Raw genomic sequence first — 15,933 nt, 5'->3', positions numbered from 1 at the left:
ACCACCACGCTAACCGTAAGCTAAATCAATGCATAATCACATATTGGTGCAAGCGTAAAGGAGCGATCTGGGCGAATATCCACATCCAAAAAAATATTGGTAAAGGTGTAACGGAGTTAAGCGGTGATAACTTGACTATGATAGTAGGCAATTCTGTTAAATTTTGAGTTTTCTAAACTCGATGCGAATGAATAGGTACTGATGGCATTGATGCGGAGTCAGTTTGAAACAACTCAAGTCCCACTTAAGGATATATATAAATTTAAAAAAAACATTTAGTTAGAAGTACCTTTAGAATACCACATTTATCCAAGCACTCTATACCAGAGGCTGTGAACTCTAGATCTGGCCAAAAACTTGAAACAATTTAGATTGAGGTGTTTTGTGACCAAGCTTGGCATTTTAGGATAAACTACATTTTAAAAGTGCTCTTTATTTTTTATTTAGTGGTGACTTGCATGTAGTGTATCTCATTTTTCATTTTATATGCAGGTACCTAAAATTTGGTGCTGGTCTACTACCTATTTTTTACAGTAATGAAACCAGTTGTCAAAATTGAAATTGCAAAGAAGAAATAACTATGGGAGAATATATATAATATTAATAATACCCAAATAATGTTAGTAATATAAACTCCTGGACGAAAATGTTGCAGAATTGTATACCAGCCCCCAAAATTTTGCATGAGCCAAAAATCAGTGCACAGCTAAATTATCTAATTATGTAAAAGTGCCTAAATGGGACTCTGTAGAGGCCCTTTTTTGCTAGATACTTCTTTCAGCCTGCTACCGTCAAGAGTCAACATAACCAGCAGCGCCACTGCGTTTTTAGGCCATCCCTTTAACAACTTGTTATATCATATCTTTCCTTTGATGTCATAATAATTCCTGGCAAATTCTATAAAAAAAACACATATACACACAATTATTAGCAGGTACACTGCTTGCAGGTGTTATCTTCAATGCAAAATTTAAGCAAGATGTTAAAATTGTTCTACTTTTCTATACTATGTCATGCCTAAAAAAGTATTTTTTTCTAGTATTTAATTTATAACTTTATAATGGTACTGCTAGAGAATGATGCCTTCTTAACTGAACTTACCACATTGTACCAAAAGTGTCGAAACACTGGAACAGTTTATGTTACAATGAAGAAATACGATGGTCGAACAAAGCCTATACCAAGGGTGTCATCCACTGGTAAACAAAGGAATGCACCCCATATACCAATTGAAGGTCTTTGTTTGATAAGAGCAACAAATGGAAAGAAGAAATTAAGTACAGTGGTAAATGCAAAAGATGTTAATCGCTTTCAAATGGCCTACACAAGTGTTTTGCGTGCAAATATAGATGGGTTAAAGAAACATGGAAAAAAAAAGCTGAAGGCGCAAAAAGTTGCTGTGCAGTAGTTTTTCATGGAAATATGATACATTGCTTTAAGTGTGAAAGGACAATAACTAGAAAGAGAATCGATTTTTTGTTATTTACTGAATATATGTTTGTGATCAACTTTCTCTAATGCACCGTCATTTTTAACTATTTATTTAAATTTATGTCAAAATTTGAATTTTATTACAATTGAACTGTATGTTTTACCCACACACATAAAGTTATCTTTACCAATAAACTATTTGTGCAAGTCAAGTAACTTGTAAGAAACAGATGTTATTAATTTTATGTATTGTTTTATTGTGTGTAGCGCAATATTTTGAATTGGTGTGCATTTATTGAATAAACATTTGTATTAAGGTTGTAGATTTAAAAAAATGTGGTTTCTTTATATCCTGTCATGGATATCATTGGCCCTCCAAATTTTGTTCATCACTCTTTCCATAGGTAAGTTTTTTTTATAAAGAATACTGATTTACTTCTATTTGTGCAATTCTAAAGTATAAGTGGTGTAAAGTTTATTAAAATTCCAAAACTTTTTGCAAACTTCAAGTAAAATAGTAAATTTATCCTCTTTTTTACAATCCAAAAACTAAATACTTAAAAGGTTTTTCCAAACATGTAGAATTATATTTGTTGCTATTATTATGTAAATCAGATGCTTAAGCAGTGCTTTTTAAAAATTTAAAATACAATTTCAGCAGTAAAATCCTAATTCACAAGCGTCTCATTTTTAATTGAGTATGGTGCCTGCACAGCTTAGTCAAATGACTTACAACCCTACAACTAATGTGGAAAATAGCAAACATTTTAGTGTCTGTTTAATACCAAAAATGTTTCTGTATATTATGACCTATGCCACCTACGTCAATGATACTTTTTAAAATGTAACAGATATGTGTTGCGCTTTTAGAATGTTTTTTGAACTTAACTTTAGTAGCTAGTTTACCTTTATTTCATTTTTAGCTGCTGCTCTTTATTATTTGGCTGAACTTATAGAAGAATACACTGTAATGACCCGAAAGATACTAAGGATAATGTTAACAGTAAGCTGAAATTTGAATTTATTTGTTTTATTTGATAATGTTATAGAATAAAATTTATTTACTAATGCTCTTGTAGTCGTCATGTATTATCTACATTGGATTATGGGTGTTTGAAGGCTTCCCATTTCTGCTGATTGCAATTGGACTTTTTACAAATCTGGTGGAGTTTGGTTTGTTAAGAACCTTTCCTTTTATTGAACTAACATCACCAAATTTTATTCTGACAGTGGGTAAGTTTTTGTTTGCATTTAAAATTTTAATTCAACAAGAACTTGAAGTTGTGCATTTTGTTTTTTAGTACTTGTTTTTATCAACCACTACTTCGCTTTCAAATATTTCAGTGATGTTTACCATAGTTTTTCTGAGGTAAGTGTAATTTTGTATATTTTATTATTGGGCCAACTCCATGCTGTACAACAATAAAATAAAAAAAGTAATATGTTTTTCTAAAATGCAGCTTTTGTGTTAATGTGCATCTATATAGCAAGTGTTGGCAATAGTGTTCCCTCTAATTTTTTACTATATGCTTAGGTGCCAAAAAATACACAGAAAGGATTTCGCTACATGTAAAAATCCCCTAAGAAATATAGTTTGGGGCCATGGTCTGGTTCCCCTTCACCTGATTTCCCTGGTTTATTGGTACTAAATTGTACAGCAGTTAGATCTAAGCCTCTGCAGCAGTGGCCAAAATGCAACTTATTTTGAAACGGTGCAGAATTGGTTAAAACGATCAAATTGGTAAATGATGCAGTATAAAGGGGTATTAGGCTGTATTCTGCATACTTGGCCATTCCGACTGCCAACCCATTAGAAAAGAGTGATGCTTGTGACTGCAGGTAACGGCACAGAAAATAATTTCTGTATGCAGAAAATCTACATTGATTATTATATTTAGTAAGAGTATAGTTCAGCGGTTCTCAAAGGTAGCCACTTGGCTCCCTTTGGGGGGAATTTTAAATTTTGGGAAGGAAATTTGTTTCAGGGGTGATTTGGGGAGGAAATGTGGATAAAAATGGATCATTTTTTATAATTTGATAATTAAAACACATGTAAATGGGAACATCTACTCACTATAAGACTTACAGTAGCCTATATGTAAAGACTGAACAAAATAATATGCTGCTTTAACTGTGTTAATCTACGTCATAATAGACTCTGTTTGGTTTACAATATCTATTATTTTGTCACAGTAAGTAAAGTTTACTTGCACCAGGTGTCTGTTTTATTTTGTTTGTTTGTTTCAGCATGGTTGTAAAAGTAATACGTAAAAGTAAAGAAATGATGAAACATAAGGTTGCCCAGATCCAGTATATATTTTAAATTCTACAAAATGCCAAGCAAATTTTCGAGAGCGACTTTTACCAATGCATTCATTTAAAAAACAGCTAATTTGGTTGGATCCACAAGTTTCTAGTATGCCGATTTAAACCGTTGCAGAGCAAACACTTCTTCCATTTCCGACTACATATTTAGTCCAATGTGGTTTTAGTGCCATTACAGATATTTTGACCAAAAAAGGAACACTTGAAATTTGCATACAATGATCTTTGGGCAAAACTGACATGCTTTTCTCCTCAATTTTCACTTTTTTTAAACATGAAGCTCATGGTTCACATTAACAATGAATAACGCTTTGTAAATTGTTCTTTGCATTTTTGTATTGTTTTTTAATTATACATACTTTTGTAATGTTCACTGTTCTGAGATAAATCATAAAAACGCACCTTGCACATCCTATCCATATAGGTACTGTGAAATTTGGGCAATATTCCTTTTTGGGATTTTTTGGGAGGAATTAACATTGTTGGAGTCTTTAAGGGAGGAATATGAAAAAAACTTTGAGAACCACTGGTATAGTTGGACTTATTAAGCTACCATAGATAGAAACAGTTGTAGAAATGCTGGATCTGGCAAGTGGGTGAATAAATCGCTTTAATGGGTAATAAAAACATAATACAAACAAATAATTTTTACCCTCCCTAAAACTTTTTCGGATGTCGTCAATTTTTTTTTCTTACTATGGGCCAAAAGATGAGTTTCCATTAAGGCTTACTTTTGTCCACTATAAATGCCAAAATATGTGCAAGTAAAGAATTTTGTTTAAGAGTAAGTCAATTATTTTATCCATATTAATGGGAAAACACTTTAATTTCATATTCCAGGTGTAGGTACATATGGTATGTATAAAATTAGGTGTTTAAAGATTGGTCAGATGAAACTGTACACAAGGATTTTCGAAATGAGTACCCAGTATTCCATCTTTTATTTTTATGGCACCTCTGCAAATTTAATTTAGGATGGTGTAAAGCTCAATGCTTTTAGTACTTTTGATGTGATTAAATAATCTGTGATAAAAAAATTCTGTGATTGGCTGACATAGATAATATTTTGACAATCAATCATAGGAAATTAATTTTTTGCACAAAAAAGTTTAAATAAATATTTTACCTAAAAAAAATAGCATTTCTAAACCAAAAATGCATTAATTAATACATTAATTTTTTTAGTTTAACTTTAAATAATTATTTTTCATTAAATGACTACTGTACTATACAGAGGTAAATTTTATACAGCGGTAAAACATTTTTACTACTGTACCAGTTACCTAAAAGGTTGTTTTGGTATTTACATAATATGCATTTCCCTGCTCAGGTGCTCTCATTTTTCACGCTATGCCTGTGGATGATACCTTTTACATTCTTTATCTCCCTTTCGGCAAGTGACAATGTGTTACCATCAACTATGCAACCGCTTCTATCGCCTAGTGATGGTAAATTGTTTTCTGTGAAATAAATTGTACAGCTTTAAGTTTTACTTTTTTTTTTCATTTGACAAGTGATATTTTTGTTGCTGCAGTAGTAATGATAGCAAAGAAATTGTTTTATTGCTTTATATTAATTTCTAGATGTTGTATCACACTACATGTCAAAAGGGAAGAAAAAACGCTCAGTTCTTCTCACTATCTTTGAAGGAGTCAAAGAAACTATTTTTCCTTCAAGGTCTAAGCGATATTAATGTATTGCTATTAACTTTATTGATTTATTTTTCTATACAGATTTAGCTAAATACCATTCTTTCTTTATATATATTGTAACACTTGTACCTTGTTTGAGATGTTCAGTTAAGGAGCAAAATGTTGACTGATAGAGCTATTAATAACATTATTTTGTTTTTAACAATGATATTGCCATCAAACATTTTTATTACGTTGTTTTTGTTCTAAAATTGCACTGCCACAGTGGTTAGTGAATATTAGAAAATTTTAAATGCTGAAAAGTTACTAGAATTGTCCAAGTAGTTCTGCTTGTGATTGAAGGCCACCTGCAAAAATATATTGCCTAGTACACAACTCTTGGCAAAAAGTGAACAAAGACATTTTTTTCGAAAAATAAAAAAAATCTGCTGTTGTCAAGAGATGAATAATTTCAGGTAATTTGCCTTACTCTTGTAGTTTTTTTTATGTCAGACTTAACGCAATTAACAAACACTTGTACTCAACTGGACTTGAATGTAAAAACCATTGCATGTCTATAAGAGGAATCTGCTTCATTAAAATCGGTTGTATGTTGTTTGTTATAGCGGTATAGCCCAATCAAGACAACTGCTTTCTATTGGCCAGTAATACTACAGCAAGTCTAGATCTATCGCAGACCAAAAAAAAACTGTGAAACTTAAAACTTAAAAGCAATGTTTTGCTACCAAAGTGCATCCGACGTAAAAATATTCCCGTTTGAAAATAAAAATTGATTTCTGTTAAAACAGCCGCAATAAACGCAATTTCACCAGTTTAATTCTACCTGGTAAAGGACGATTGACGTTCTTCCAGCGATGTAAACCTGATACAACTGCAATAAGCGCAATAGTTTGGGAAATCTATTTAAATTTTGCGTGGTTTACTGGTTATTGGTTAGGCCTATACAAAAAAAACAATTCATTATGACGTTAGGCTCTTTATCATTATTGCATATAATTATTACGTTGCAACATGTTGGTTTAAATCAGGGAGTCGAACCGTTTGACTTTTCCGGTTCGGGTTCCGGTTCAGCTCCGGTTCGAACATCGTTATTTCAAAACCGGTTCATAAAGTTCCGGTTCAGATACAATATAATTTGCGTTAAATCTCAAAATGTAGAGAATAATCTTTGAATTGTAAGTCATTTAATCTAAGTTCCGTGACTTATTACAAAAACAGCAACTCAATACTGAAATATCTAAAATATAAAAAATGAACGATTTTTTTATTCAATATTCATATTTTTTTATAAAATTTCGAACATCGCGGAACTTGACTCGGTAAAATAATAGTTGTGACGTTCATGCTGGAGCAAACCGCTTTTGTTTACAGGTTCGGGTTCGGTTAAGGTACTTTCAAATTATTCGGTTCAGTTCCGGTTCGGCTCCTTAAAATCTTATAAAAACCGGTTCAGGTTCGGTTACGGTTTGGAAAAAATTGACCCCAAACCGGTTCATAAAGTTCCGGTTCGGTTCCGGTTCGACTCCCTGGTTTAAATTTGCTAGCCTTATAAAAAAGTATAAAAGACCATTACTATGAAATATGAATGTGGCAATTTACATGGAACCAAAAAGTAATGTTACGGATTCGTCAAAATGATAACAGATGTGAAAATATATTTTCAAAAGGCATAACAGTTTTACTTATGCCTAAACGTTGCACTACTCGTTCGATAAATATAAATTTTATAACATGTGATGTGTGTTTTATATGTCTCTGTCATCGGAGAACATTTAACTTACATTGCAAAACAGAAAAGGCGATGAACCTTGGGGGGGTACGATTATGAACATCAAGGGGGTACGGAGATCCTAGGGCAGCAGAGCTACTGTTTAAACAGATTTTAAAGTACATTTTTATTTTGGAATTGTAAATGATATTCTGCCATTATGGTATTTTCTTAAAAAAAATAAAATTTTCTACAAATAGTTGTTGTTCTTTAGTAAGAAACCTCATTGCCTCATAACAATGCGTTTTTTTAACTGCGCCGCCGACTTCAAGAGATTGAGAACTGAATATGAATTTACTTGCTGCCAGCAATAAACAACAAATCACAAAGTTTGAAAGAAAATGCACAGATAAAGGAGGCATTCAATGTAGTCTTGCTGTAAATCTGCTACAAACGGTCTACTATCCACCTCTGGAACTACAGTATATAAGACAGTATTTGGTGTCATGGGTGCCCCCACGGCGTGGCACTTGCCGCCCTAAAGATTTTAAAAACTCGATATGTATATATTAATATCATAGATACTAAAGTTAAATTACGTGTATACATTCATAATCGATAAATTTGTTCGTTTATTGAACCAAAAGAACAAAAAATAGACGTGTAGGAGTAAGCGTCACACAATGAGCACCTTGCTTCAAACAGGACAAAGGTGCGATTCAAATCCTTACAGAGGCAGCTTGTGCTTGCAAGGGAGCTTTTAACCTCTGCCGCTTGCTGGTCTGGCCAGTTCTGTAGTTCATTTCGTAAACGGTTTCCACAATGACTGGTAATATGCCACCGGTGGCAGGATTTGCAACATTCTGGACCCCTTCTGACAAGACAATCTATTTAACAACATTTTTATTGTAAATTAGTATTTACACTAAAAAAATTAGTCCAACACTTGCAAAGTTGCATTTTACACAATTAATAAACTTATTGTTTCCAAAAAAACTTTTTTTGTCAAAAAAAGTAACTAAAACTATGCAAACGCCGTGTCATTTGGTATTATATTCCGTTTTGTGGCCACTGTCTGTAGTTTAATTACCTGGACAGCGTCACCCTGTTCTGGGAAGGGGTTTTCTCGTGACCCAGCCATAAACCCGAGAATGATTGCTTTGTCGGGTCGAGTGAGCCGGTTCGCCGACTTGAACATTTCTTGTGCTTCAAACATTTGTTCTCTCTACAGAAATAAAAATGCACAGTTCGTTAACGATTGAATCACACTTATATTCTTGGTATTTAGTCATAATAGATATGTCGGATCTATGAGCGAAATAATTTATTATGAAATTGTCAGCCTTCTTGTTCACATATACTTCCAGGAAGAATTAAATATTGAGTTCCAAAAGGCTACTAAATACAAAAGGCAGTACTATTACAAACATTAAAAATTTTCATAAGGCTCTATCAGTTTACTGTCAACTATTTAAGAACGAAGTTTAAAATCGCCAAATAAGGTTTTTCAAAAATACGCTAAACGTTTTTGTGCGTGCGAATTATGCAGTTGCTGTTTAATGCTCACAATTAAACTGTGTCCTTGTGTGACGTGTATTGCTTAAAAATCCATAAAGAAAACATTCTAATTCGGTAACGACCAAACCAATAAATAAACAACTAATCAGTCACCGTAAGAGTAAGACCCCGTTTCGGCGTAGGGGGGGTTAGCTGCTGTTGTGATGGTTGTCGAAGTTGATCAGGCTTCATATATGTTGGCTGCTGATGTTGTTTCTGTTGCTGCTGTTGTTGTTGTTGTTGCTGTTGCTGCTGCTGCGCCGGATGTTGCTGCTGCTGTTGTTGTTGCTGCTGCTGTAGTCTTTGTTGTTGATGCTGTAGTTGATGTTGTAGTAGTTTTTGCTGTTGCTGTTGAGACGTCTGTACCTGGGTTTGGTGAGTTTGAGGTTGTTGTGGCAGCTGTTGTTGTAACCATTGGGGTTTATAAAAGCTGCGTTGAGTCGCCGATTGAAGAATTTGTTGTTGCTGTTGGATATTAGAATGAGGAACCTAGCAGATTAAACAATGTAGAAAAACGGTGATTTATGTTTTGACACACTTATAAATACACCACTATTTGAAATTAATACAGTTAAAAAAATATACTAACTCGGGCCTGATGAGGAGCTTGTGGCACACTTCCGGGCTGAGTATGATTTAATAGGTACGGAGTGGAATTGTTCACTTGTATGTTAGGTTGGAGCTGATTGGGATTTCTTACAGAAATTTGTGGAATTGGCGCCTGCTTTTGCTGAATATTATTCAGCGGAGGGCTCAGCATTGTTCTGGGCTGTTGTTGTTGTTGCTGTTGTTGTTGTTCTCTTTGTTGTTGTGATCTAGATTGTAGAGGTAATGGCATTGATTGGGCTTGATTGTGGTCCGGTCGATTGTGCTGCTGCTGCTGATGTTCTTGTTGTGGTACTTGTTGTTGTGGTACTTGTTGTTGCTCTTGTTGTTTTAGTAGTAATTGCTGCTTTTGCTGTTGGGAATGTTGTATTAGTTGCTGCTGTTTAAGCTGTTGTTGTTGTTGTTGTTGTTGCTGATGATATAGGTGTGGTTGTTTATTTAGTTGTTGCCGTTGCTGTCTTTTAATTTGCTCCTGGTAATCGTTGTGCTTGGTATTCTGAGGTGAATCTGAAATTACACATTTCACAATAGTGAAAACTGGCCATCAAAGAGTATATTATAAAACATGTTTCACTCTTATCAATCAATTTACCAAGGCATACAAAGATTACAAACATAATAGAAAACCTAACCAATAGCTTTTGCAGCAGTGTTTGTTAAATTTTGATGAACATTTGGTGGAGGAGAATGGAAAGTCGGTGACATCAACCTGTCATAAAAAACATAAATATAATGAACACCAAATTAATATAAAGAATAACACTAAAAAGTTCTCAGTTTTCTACTTCAACTTTACATATGACATTGTTAATAGAATCTTAAGTCCATACTTAATAGGCCAACTTACTGCTGTGGTGATGTTATGTTATCCTTGTTTGAAGAACTAGTTGATATTGAATGTTGAGGAGAAGTAAAATCACTTTCACTTGATGTTGTTTTGTTATGTTCATTAAGGGAGAGATTCTTACTAGGACCTTTAAAATAATTCTGGTGAATTAAGTTACAACTAAAGGATAGCAATTTCCTTCATGTTAACTCATAACCAGCATGTTAGTAAATGTCAAACAATTTAAAGTTTTTAGGAATATATTTCTCTTTTACACAAACCCCTTAAACTATGGCCACAAACACAAACCCCTCAAACTATGGCAAAAGTATTAAAATAACACCTACTTTCAACTTCTAAATTTTCTGCTTCACTTTCTGACGATTGATCAACATTATCTGTTTCCATTGACTCTGTGGTTTGCCTGTAATTGGTAGAACTACTGGAAGGTGATGAAGGAGAGGACATTTCATGTACGCTTCCATCTTCCGGCTCTTCAACCAATGACTGTGATGCAATGGAAGACGGAATGAGGCCTGCAGCATATTCTGGGGTGGTGTCCAACTGTTGCTGTTACGCAAAAAACATTCAATTAAAAAGCATTTACAATTTTTTATAGTTTGGCAAGATCTTTTATAAAAGTTGAACACATTATATATACCAGTATGAGTGTCTTACACTGATGTTAGTTTAGCTTTGCCTACAGCACATCTTATTTATACAAAACGAACTACAAAAATGCATCTTTTTGGTATTCATCAATTGTTCAGATATGCAAAAAGGATTTATCCACAACATGCAACAGAATACAGCAGAAAAACTTATTTAATGCCACAAGAGGCAACAATAAAAAAAATCAATCCAAACCCAACAAATATACCAGCAAACGCCAGGCACTTTGGCGAGGGCGACCCATTGTAGAGCTTTTAATACTAGTGATAATAACATAACTTTATAATCAACCTCTTCCTCCTCCTCTTCGACAGGTTGTGAAGCAGCTTGACTTTCCTGTTGTTGAAGTTGTTTCTTCCTCCTTTTGCTATCTCTGATCCCAATCCCACTTCCCCCAATTGGTTGCTCTGATATGTCCAGGAGTTTTGTTCCCCCAGCCTAAATAAGGAAAACATGCCAGCCAAGTGTTTATATATGCTTAGATTACACTAAAAAATATAACATTATTGTTTTGTTGCAAAAACAATAACATTTGCCACAAATTACCTGTTGCCGAGCAGGGACCCTAGATAGACTCCTGTTAAGTCCTGGGGTTGATATGCCTTTAAAGCTGTCTGAGCGGTTAACAGCACCCTTAGAATGAAGTCTTTTGAGTGGAGTAACGTCTGAGGCCCTTCTTGTCATGTCACGGTGTTTGACCGGTACACTTTTGGTCCCCGTGCCCATGCCACCTTTCTTTAATTGAGTTACAGCTTCGTTTGCTGCAAAGCACCAAACAATATTAAGTGCAGAAACTGTGTAAATTAAATTGGCAAATTATACAGTAAAATTTAAAATATTTCAACCATATTAAGAATGTTCAAATATAAAAAATGGGGATAAAAGGATTTAAATGACATTAAAAAAGTGTCCGAAATGACACATGTTCTGAAACAGTAAAAAACATATTTTGGGCATACTTGATTCTAAATCATGCAATAAGCATCATAAATGGATTATATTGTAAATAAAATGAATACAAAAGTCATCCTAATCTTTTAAGCACTTGTATGTTTTAAACTACACACTACATTTCAGGTTAGAATCCTTCAGCACATGGGATAAATATGGGAATACTGTATAGTTTTACAAAAAAATGAATTAGTTAAAATTCAACTTGATTGGAAAAACAACAATTCCGTACATTTATGCATTAAATCTGCTCTTAAAGCTGCAGATTTTGGCTTTCGTTTCAAAGCAAAGTGTCTACTGACAGAAGGTAGATTTCCCACCAGACTTTGAAGTGACGCTTTGTTTACCAATTGACATTCCAACGGCAAGCTTGAATATGTGTCCACTTCTTTGACTAAACAACGCAAATGTAACAGAAATATAAAACATTTTTTACATATGTTTATGAAGCACTCTGTTGCATCAGCATAACATTCTGAAAAAATAAAGCTTGGATACAATTAAAGAAATGGCGGCTGTTGGACTTACCCTTTTCCGAAAGCTGTTGAATCACATTTTGTGCAATAGGACTAGAGTGAAGGTTCAAATTCAGGTTGCATGTCATTGGATATGTTTTGACGATATTGGCAACAAGGCGAACCCAAAGATCTGTATCTTCTAAAGCAATTTCAATAATTCCATCAATCATGTGTTGCATCTTAAAGAGTAATTTATATAAACTTGTAATTGGAAACAGAGTGCACAATATGGAAAACGCATCAGACTAGGGCAGTGTTTCTCAATCTGAGGTTTGCAAGGGGTTGTCTTGTGGGGTTGCCATGTAGTATTTGATGAAAGAAAAATTGTCAAGAAAATTAATATAAACTTAAAGTTTAGCAGTAGAAAGAGCCAAAGAAAGCACTAGTTTAAAAATTGTGTTTGTTTCAAAATACAAACTTCAGTTTAGACTTAGGGGGAGGGGTGACGCATTGAGCACAGATAAAAAAAATATACATTGCTTGATATATTGGCGTTTATTAAGTTGTAGGGCGCATTGTCCCCAAAAGTGAAGATCAAAATTAGAGACCGATTGATTTCTCTTTTTTAGACCGATACCCGATACCGATGAAAGATATTATCGGTAAACCGATATCGGTCTATCTCTAGTCAAAATACATAAAAAAGGGCACCAAAAAACTTACAATGTGTTTTTGCTTTTGGGCTTTAAGTTGCCGATGTGTTACTTGCGATACAATTGACAATGGACATATTACAAAGACAGTATAAATCTGAAAAAATCCAAACATGGTGTTCGGTATGTTTCAGAGTTTAGAAAATAGACGGAATTTCGTTCATATTTTAAAGGCATAATACATTCAAGAGTTGTGCAAAATATATATAAATATTAGGCTAATTTGTTAAACTTTCATTGGAGAGAATGCCACAGTGCAGAGGACACTTTTGTCTGTAAATATGAAAAAAAATCGAGTAACAAGAAAGACAGAAGAGATTCACGCGAAACGCGAAAAAACAATTTCTATTTTAGTCTATAAAACACCGGAGTCGACCGTCTCTGAAAAGACTGAAACTCGTCCTTGTTATCGCTTAACTCAGGATGGTCCAATTCAGAAAATTGAAAATGGGGTCCCAAATTTTCAACTTAGGGAATTTCCCTATTTTCTGTCTGACGTTAATCAATAATGAGTCATAAAATAGTAACATGTATGGTGTCATGAAACAGTGATTGTAATGACGTCATAAAAATAATCAGACACAGATTGCCCAGAAAAAGCAAAAGATACAAAGCGAACATGTGCGTCGAAACCGCTTAGTGTGCAATTGTTAACTGACGAAAGACTAAACCTTAACACTGTGAAATATGTGAGACTGATTTTGGTAGAATAGTGTTTTTACTATCAGCAACACAGTTTTCAAAGTTGCATAGACCTTTGCTAATCAACCAACCTGAACGAAAACAAAAGGCAAATGAGAAAAAACATCCTGAGTTTACGGTTGACGAAACAAGAAACGAAAATGGCATTTGCGTTCTATTTTAGTTTCGCATTAGCTGAAAACGTGTGACCTAATTACATTCAAATCATTGCCGCTTCAGGCAGTGAGTTAAAAAAAGGGGAATCCAAATCTTTAAACCCCTTGATACGCTACTGTACACAATACCTTCCTGATAAAACATGGCAGCACTGCGCTATAACTAAAATTACTAGGTGGGCCACAACGTTTGTCGATGGTCTTAAGGCCTGATAAATTAGCCTGGTATGCCAACCCCTATACCAGACATCTCTATTAAATGTTATGTGCTATTCAAACTTTGTAGTTAACTTTGTTAAAATGTAGAAATACTTAATTCACAACCTCTTCCAGGTTCCTTCTGGGTAAGTGTAAAATGCCGAGCAACAATTTGACCTTCACAGTTGTTGTCAGAACAGGAAAGCAGCGATAAATGTTGTCAACAGTATTGGTTTTAATAATTCCACCAATGCTTGAGGGAATCCACAGTTCTTCAGAAGAGCCTAACTTGTTGTGCAACCAAAGTGCTGTGTCACTGTCCCTGACATGTGGGTGAGCCATTCTAGGTTACATCAATTTGTTAATTTACACTAAATATTTATGCTCTAAAACAGTGGTCGGAAAACTTTATTCATCGCAGCTCAAAACAAAAAAAAATCTTATAAGAGCTATTGAAGGCCCACTTTATGAAACCGCTGCAGCAACAAGGGTGGATTTAGGATATCCGTTTAGGGCGGGCCATGAAATGTTTTAGAATAGCGTCATAATAGGGTAGCAAAATCTAATTTTAAAAACTTCTGCTGTTGTGAGTGAATTAATGCCAAGATATGCAGCTGGAATGCAGTCTAATCGCTTGTATCACAGAAAAATTGCGTTTATTTGTGACATTTCACAAAACTTAGATTTAAAGATACATGATGTACATGGGCGTACCCGGAAATCCAAAAAAGGGAGGGGGCGAATTTTTAACTTATTGAATTCCATGTTATTCTATCTGCTGTTAATAACATCATAAAATAGAGATTTTGCATTTCATTTGGTTTTGCATTAGCTTAAGACATGTGACCTAATTACATTAAAAACATTGCTTCTTCTGACAGTGAGTTAAACCCTGATAAAAACGAACAAAAAACAATAATATTGCTTACAAAGGGGGGGGGGGGTCATTTTGATTGTCAAACAAGATTTTACTTGCGTTGTTCGCAGTATGGTACTAGGCTTGAAAATTATGCAATGCGAACAATAGCTTCTACAAGATTTAACATTTGTGAGTGGTTTCTTATCGATTTGTGTTATAGTTTTTGTTACGTAAAATATGTTTGACATACTTAGCAGTTGGGTATTTAATTATTCCATATCAAATAAACACACAATACTGCAATTTGGCTAGTTCCGCGCAGTTACACCTTCAGCCGCGACCGGAAAATAACATTCAGCCGCGAAAGTCAATTAAACATGCAATACTTCAGTCACGATTTTCAGGAGTAATTAATTTACTGAAGGGCAAATTTTATATAAATATATGCATTGGAGACTCTCATACTTTGAAAGTAACTTGATTACAACCGCACAATTTCAGGCTGCCCAAACATCTCGTTCATACAATATTTAAATAACTCCAATCTCGGTCCGGTTAAAGCAATCATTTCCAAACTGGGGCCCCAACAGTGCAGTTTCAGAGGGTCCATAATGAGAATTAGTCTTCAGTTTATAAACATTAGGCTTTAACAAATGTTTTTTAACATTAATCTATGTTTTAAACATTAATTATCTGTCAATATTCTTAGTCTTTAGTTATGCTTTATTATTCGATAATAAAGGGTGTTTTATGATGTCTCTTGTGACATCATTTAAAGCATCTATTATGCTAGTTGTACTACCTGCTATCAGCCAATCGTTTATATTAGTTGGAAAGTTGTTACATTGGAAAGAATCGTAACTGCCCCAGTGTACTACAAGAAACATGGGTCAACTGACCCTTGATTTTTATAGGGCCGCGAAATATCAAATCATTGCAAATGGTCCAACCGGGTTAAAGCAAAATGTCTCGTTTGCCACGCAATCGTTATATTATCAAAGGAAGTTAATAATGACAATCGACTAGTCAACGAACAATCCTTCGAAGCTTCGATGCGCTTTCGTGTTTGTACTTCCTTTTAAATCTAAGCACTTCGTTTAAAATTGGCTAAACGCAACAG

The 15,933-nt window shown here is 34.3% G+C and overlaps 3 protein-coding genes across 3 annotated transcripts; 2 read left to right on the top strand and 1 right to left on the bottom strand.

The window, feature by feature from the left end:
- The first annotated feature begins 1,043 nt into the window (after nt 1-1,043).
- LOC146148425 (signal recognition particle 14 kDa protein-like) lies at nt 1,044-1,698 on the top strand. The gene has a single exon (XM_083388534.1). It carries the CDS (start codon nt 1,061-1,063, stop codon nt 1,406-1,408), a length of 348 nt encoding a protein of 115 aa, XP_083244660.1. The 5' UTR covers nt 1,044-1,060; the 3' UTR covers nt 1,409-1,698.
- LOC146148424 (protein TEX261-like) lies at nt 1,694-5,841 on the top strand. The gene is made up of 6 exons (XM_083388533.1): nt 1,694-1,835; nt 2,355-2,434; nt 2,511-2,664; nt 2,733-2,800; nt 5,087-5,204; nt 5,340-5,841. Exons 1-6 carry the CDS (start codon nt 1,766-1,768, stop codon nt 5,447-5,449), a joined length of 600 nt encoding a protein of 199 aa, XP_083244659.1. The 5' UTR covers nt 1,694-1,765; the 3' UTR covers nt 5,450-5,841.
- An 812-nt stretch (nt 5,842-6,653) lies between these two features.
- LOC146148423 (uncharacterized) lies at nt 6,654-15,933 on the bottom strand. The gene is made up of 12 exons (XM_083388532.1): nt 14,081-15,933; nt 12,257-12,425; nt 11,961-12,122; nt 11,324-11,538; nt 11,069-11,215; nt 10,453-10,675; nt 10,127-10,253; nt 9,912-9,988; nt 9,263-9,786; nt 8,788-9,162; nt 8,207-8,341; nt 6,654-8,003 (listed from the first exon to the last, which is right to left on the bottom strand). Exons 1-12 carry the CDS (start codon nt 14,294-14,296, stop codon nt 7,836-7,838), a joined length of 2,538 nt encoding a protein of 845 aa, XP_083244658.1. The 5' UTR covers nt 14,297-15,933; the 3' UTR covers nt 6,654-7,835.

This window comes from Ascidiella aspersa, chromosome 4 (genome assembly GCF_963924565.1).
Source record: "Ascidiella aspersa chromosome 4, kaAscAspe10.2, whole genome shotgun sequence".
In the NCBI taxonomy this organism is placed as follows: domain Eukaryota; kingdom Metazoa; phylum Chordata; class Ascidiacea; order Phlebobranchia; family Ascidiidae; genus Ascidiella; species Ascidiella aspersa.
The sequence above is the reverse complement of the archived record's forward strand: the minus strand, read 5'-3'. Positions and strand labels throughout refer to the sequence as shown.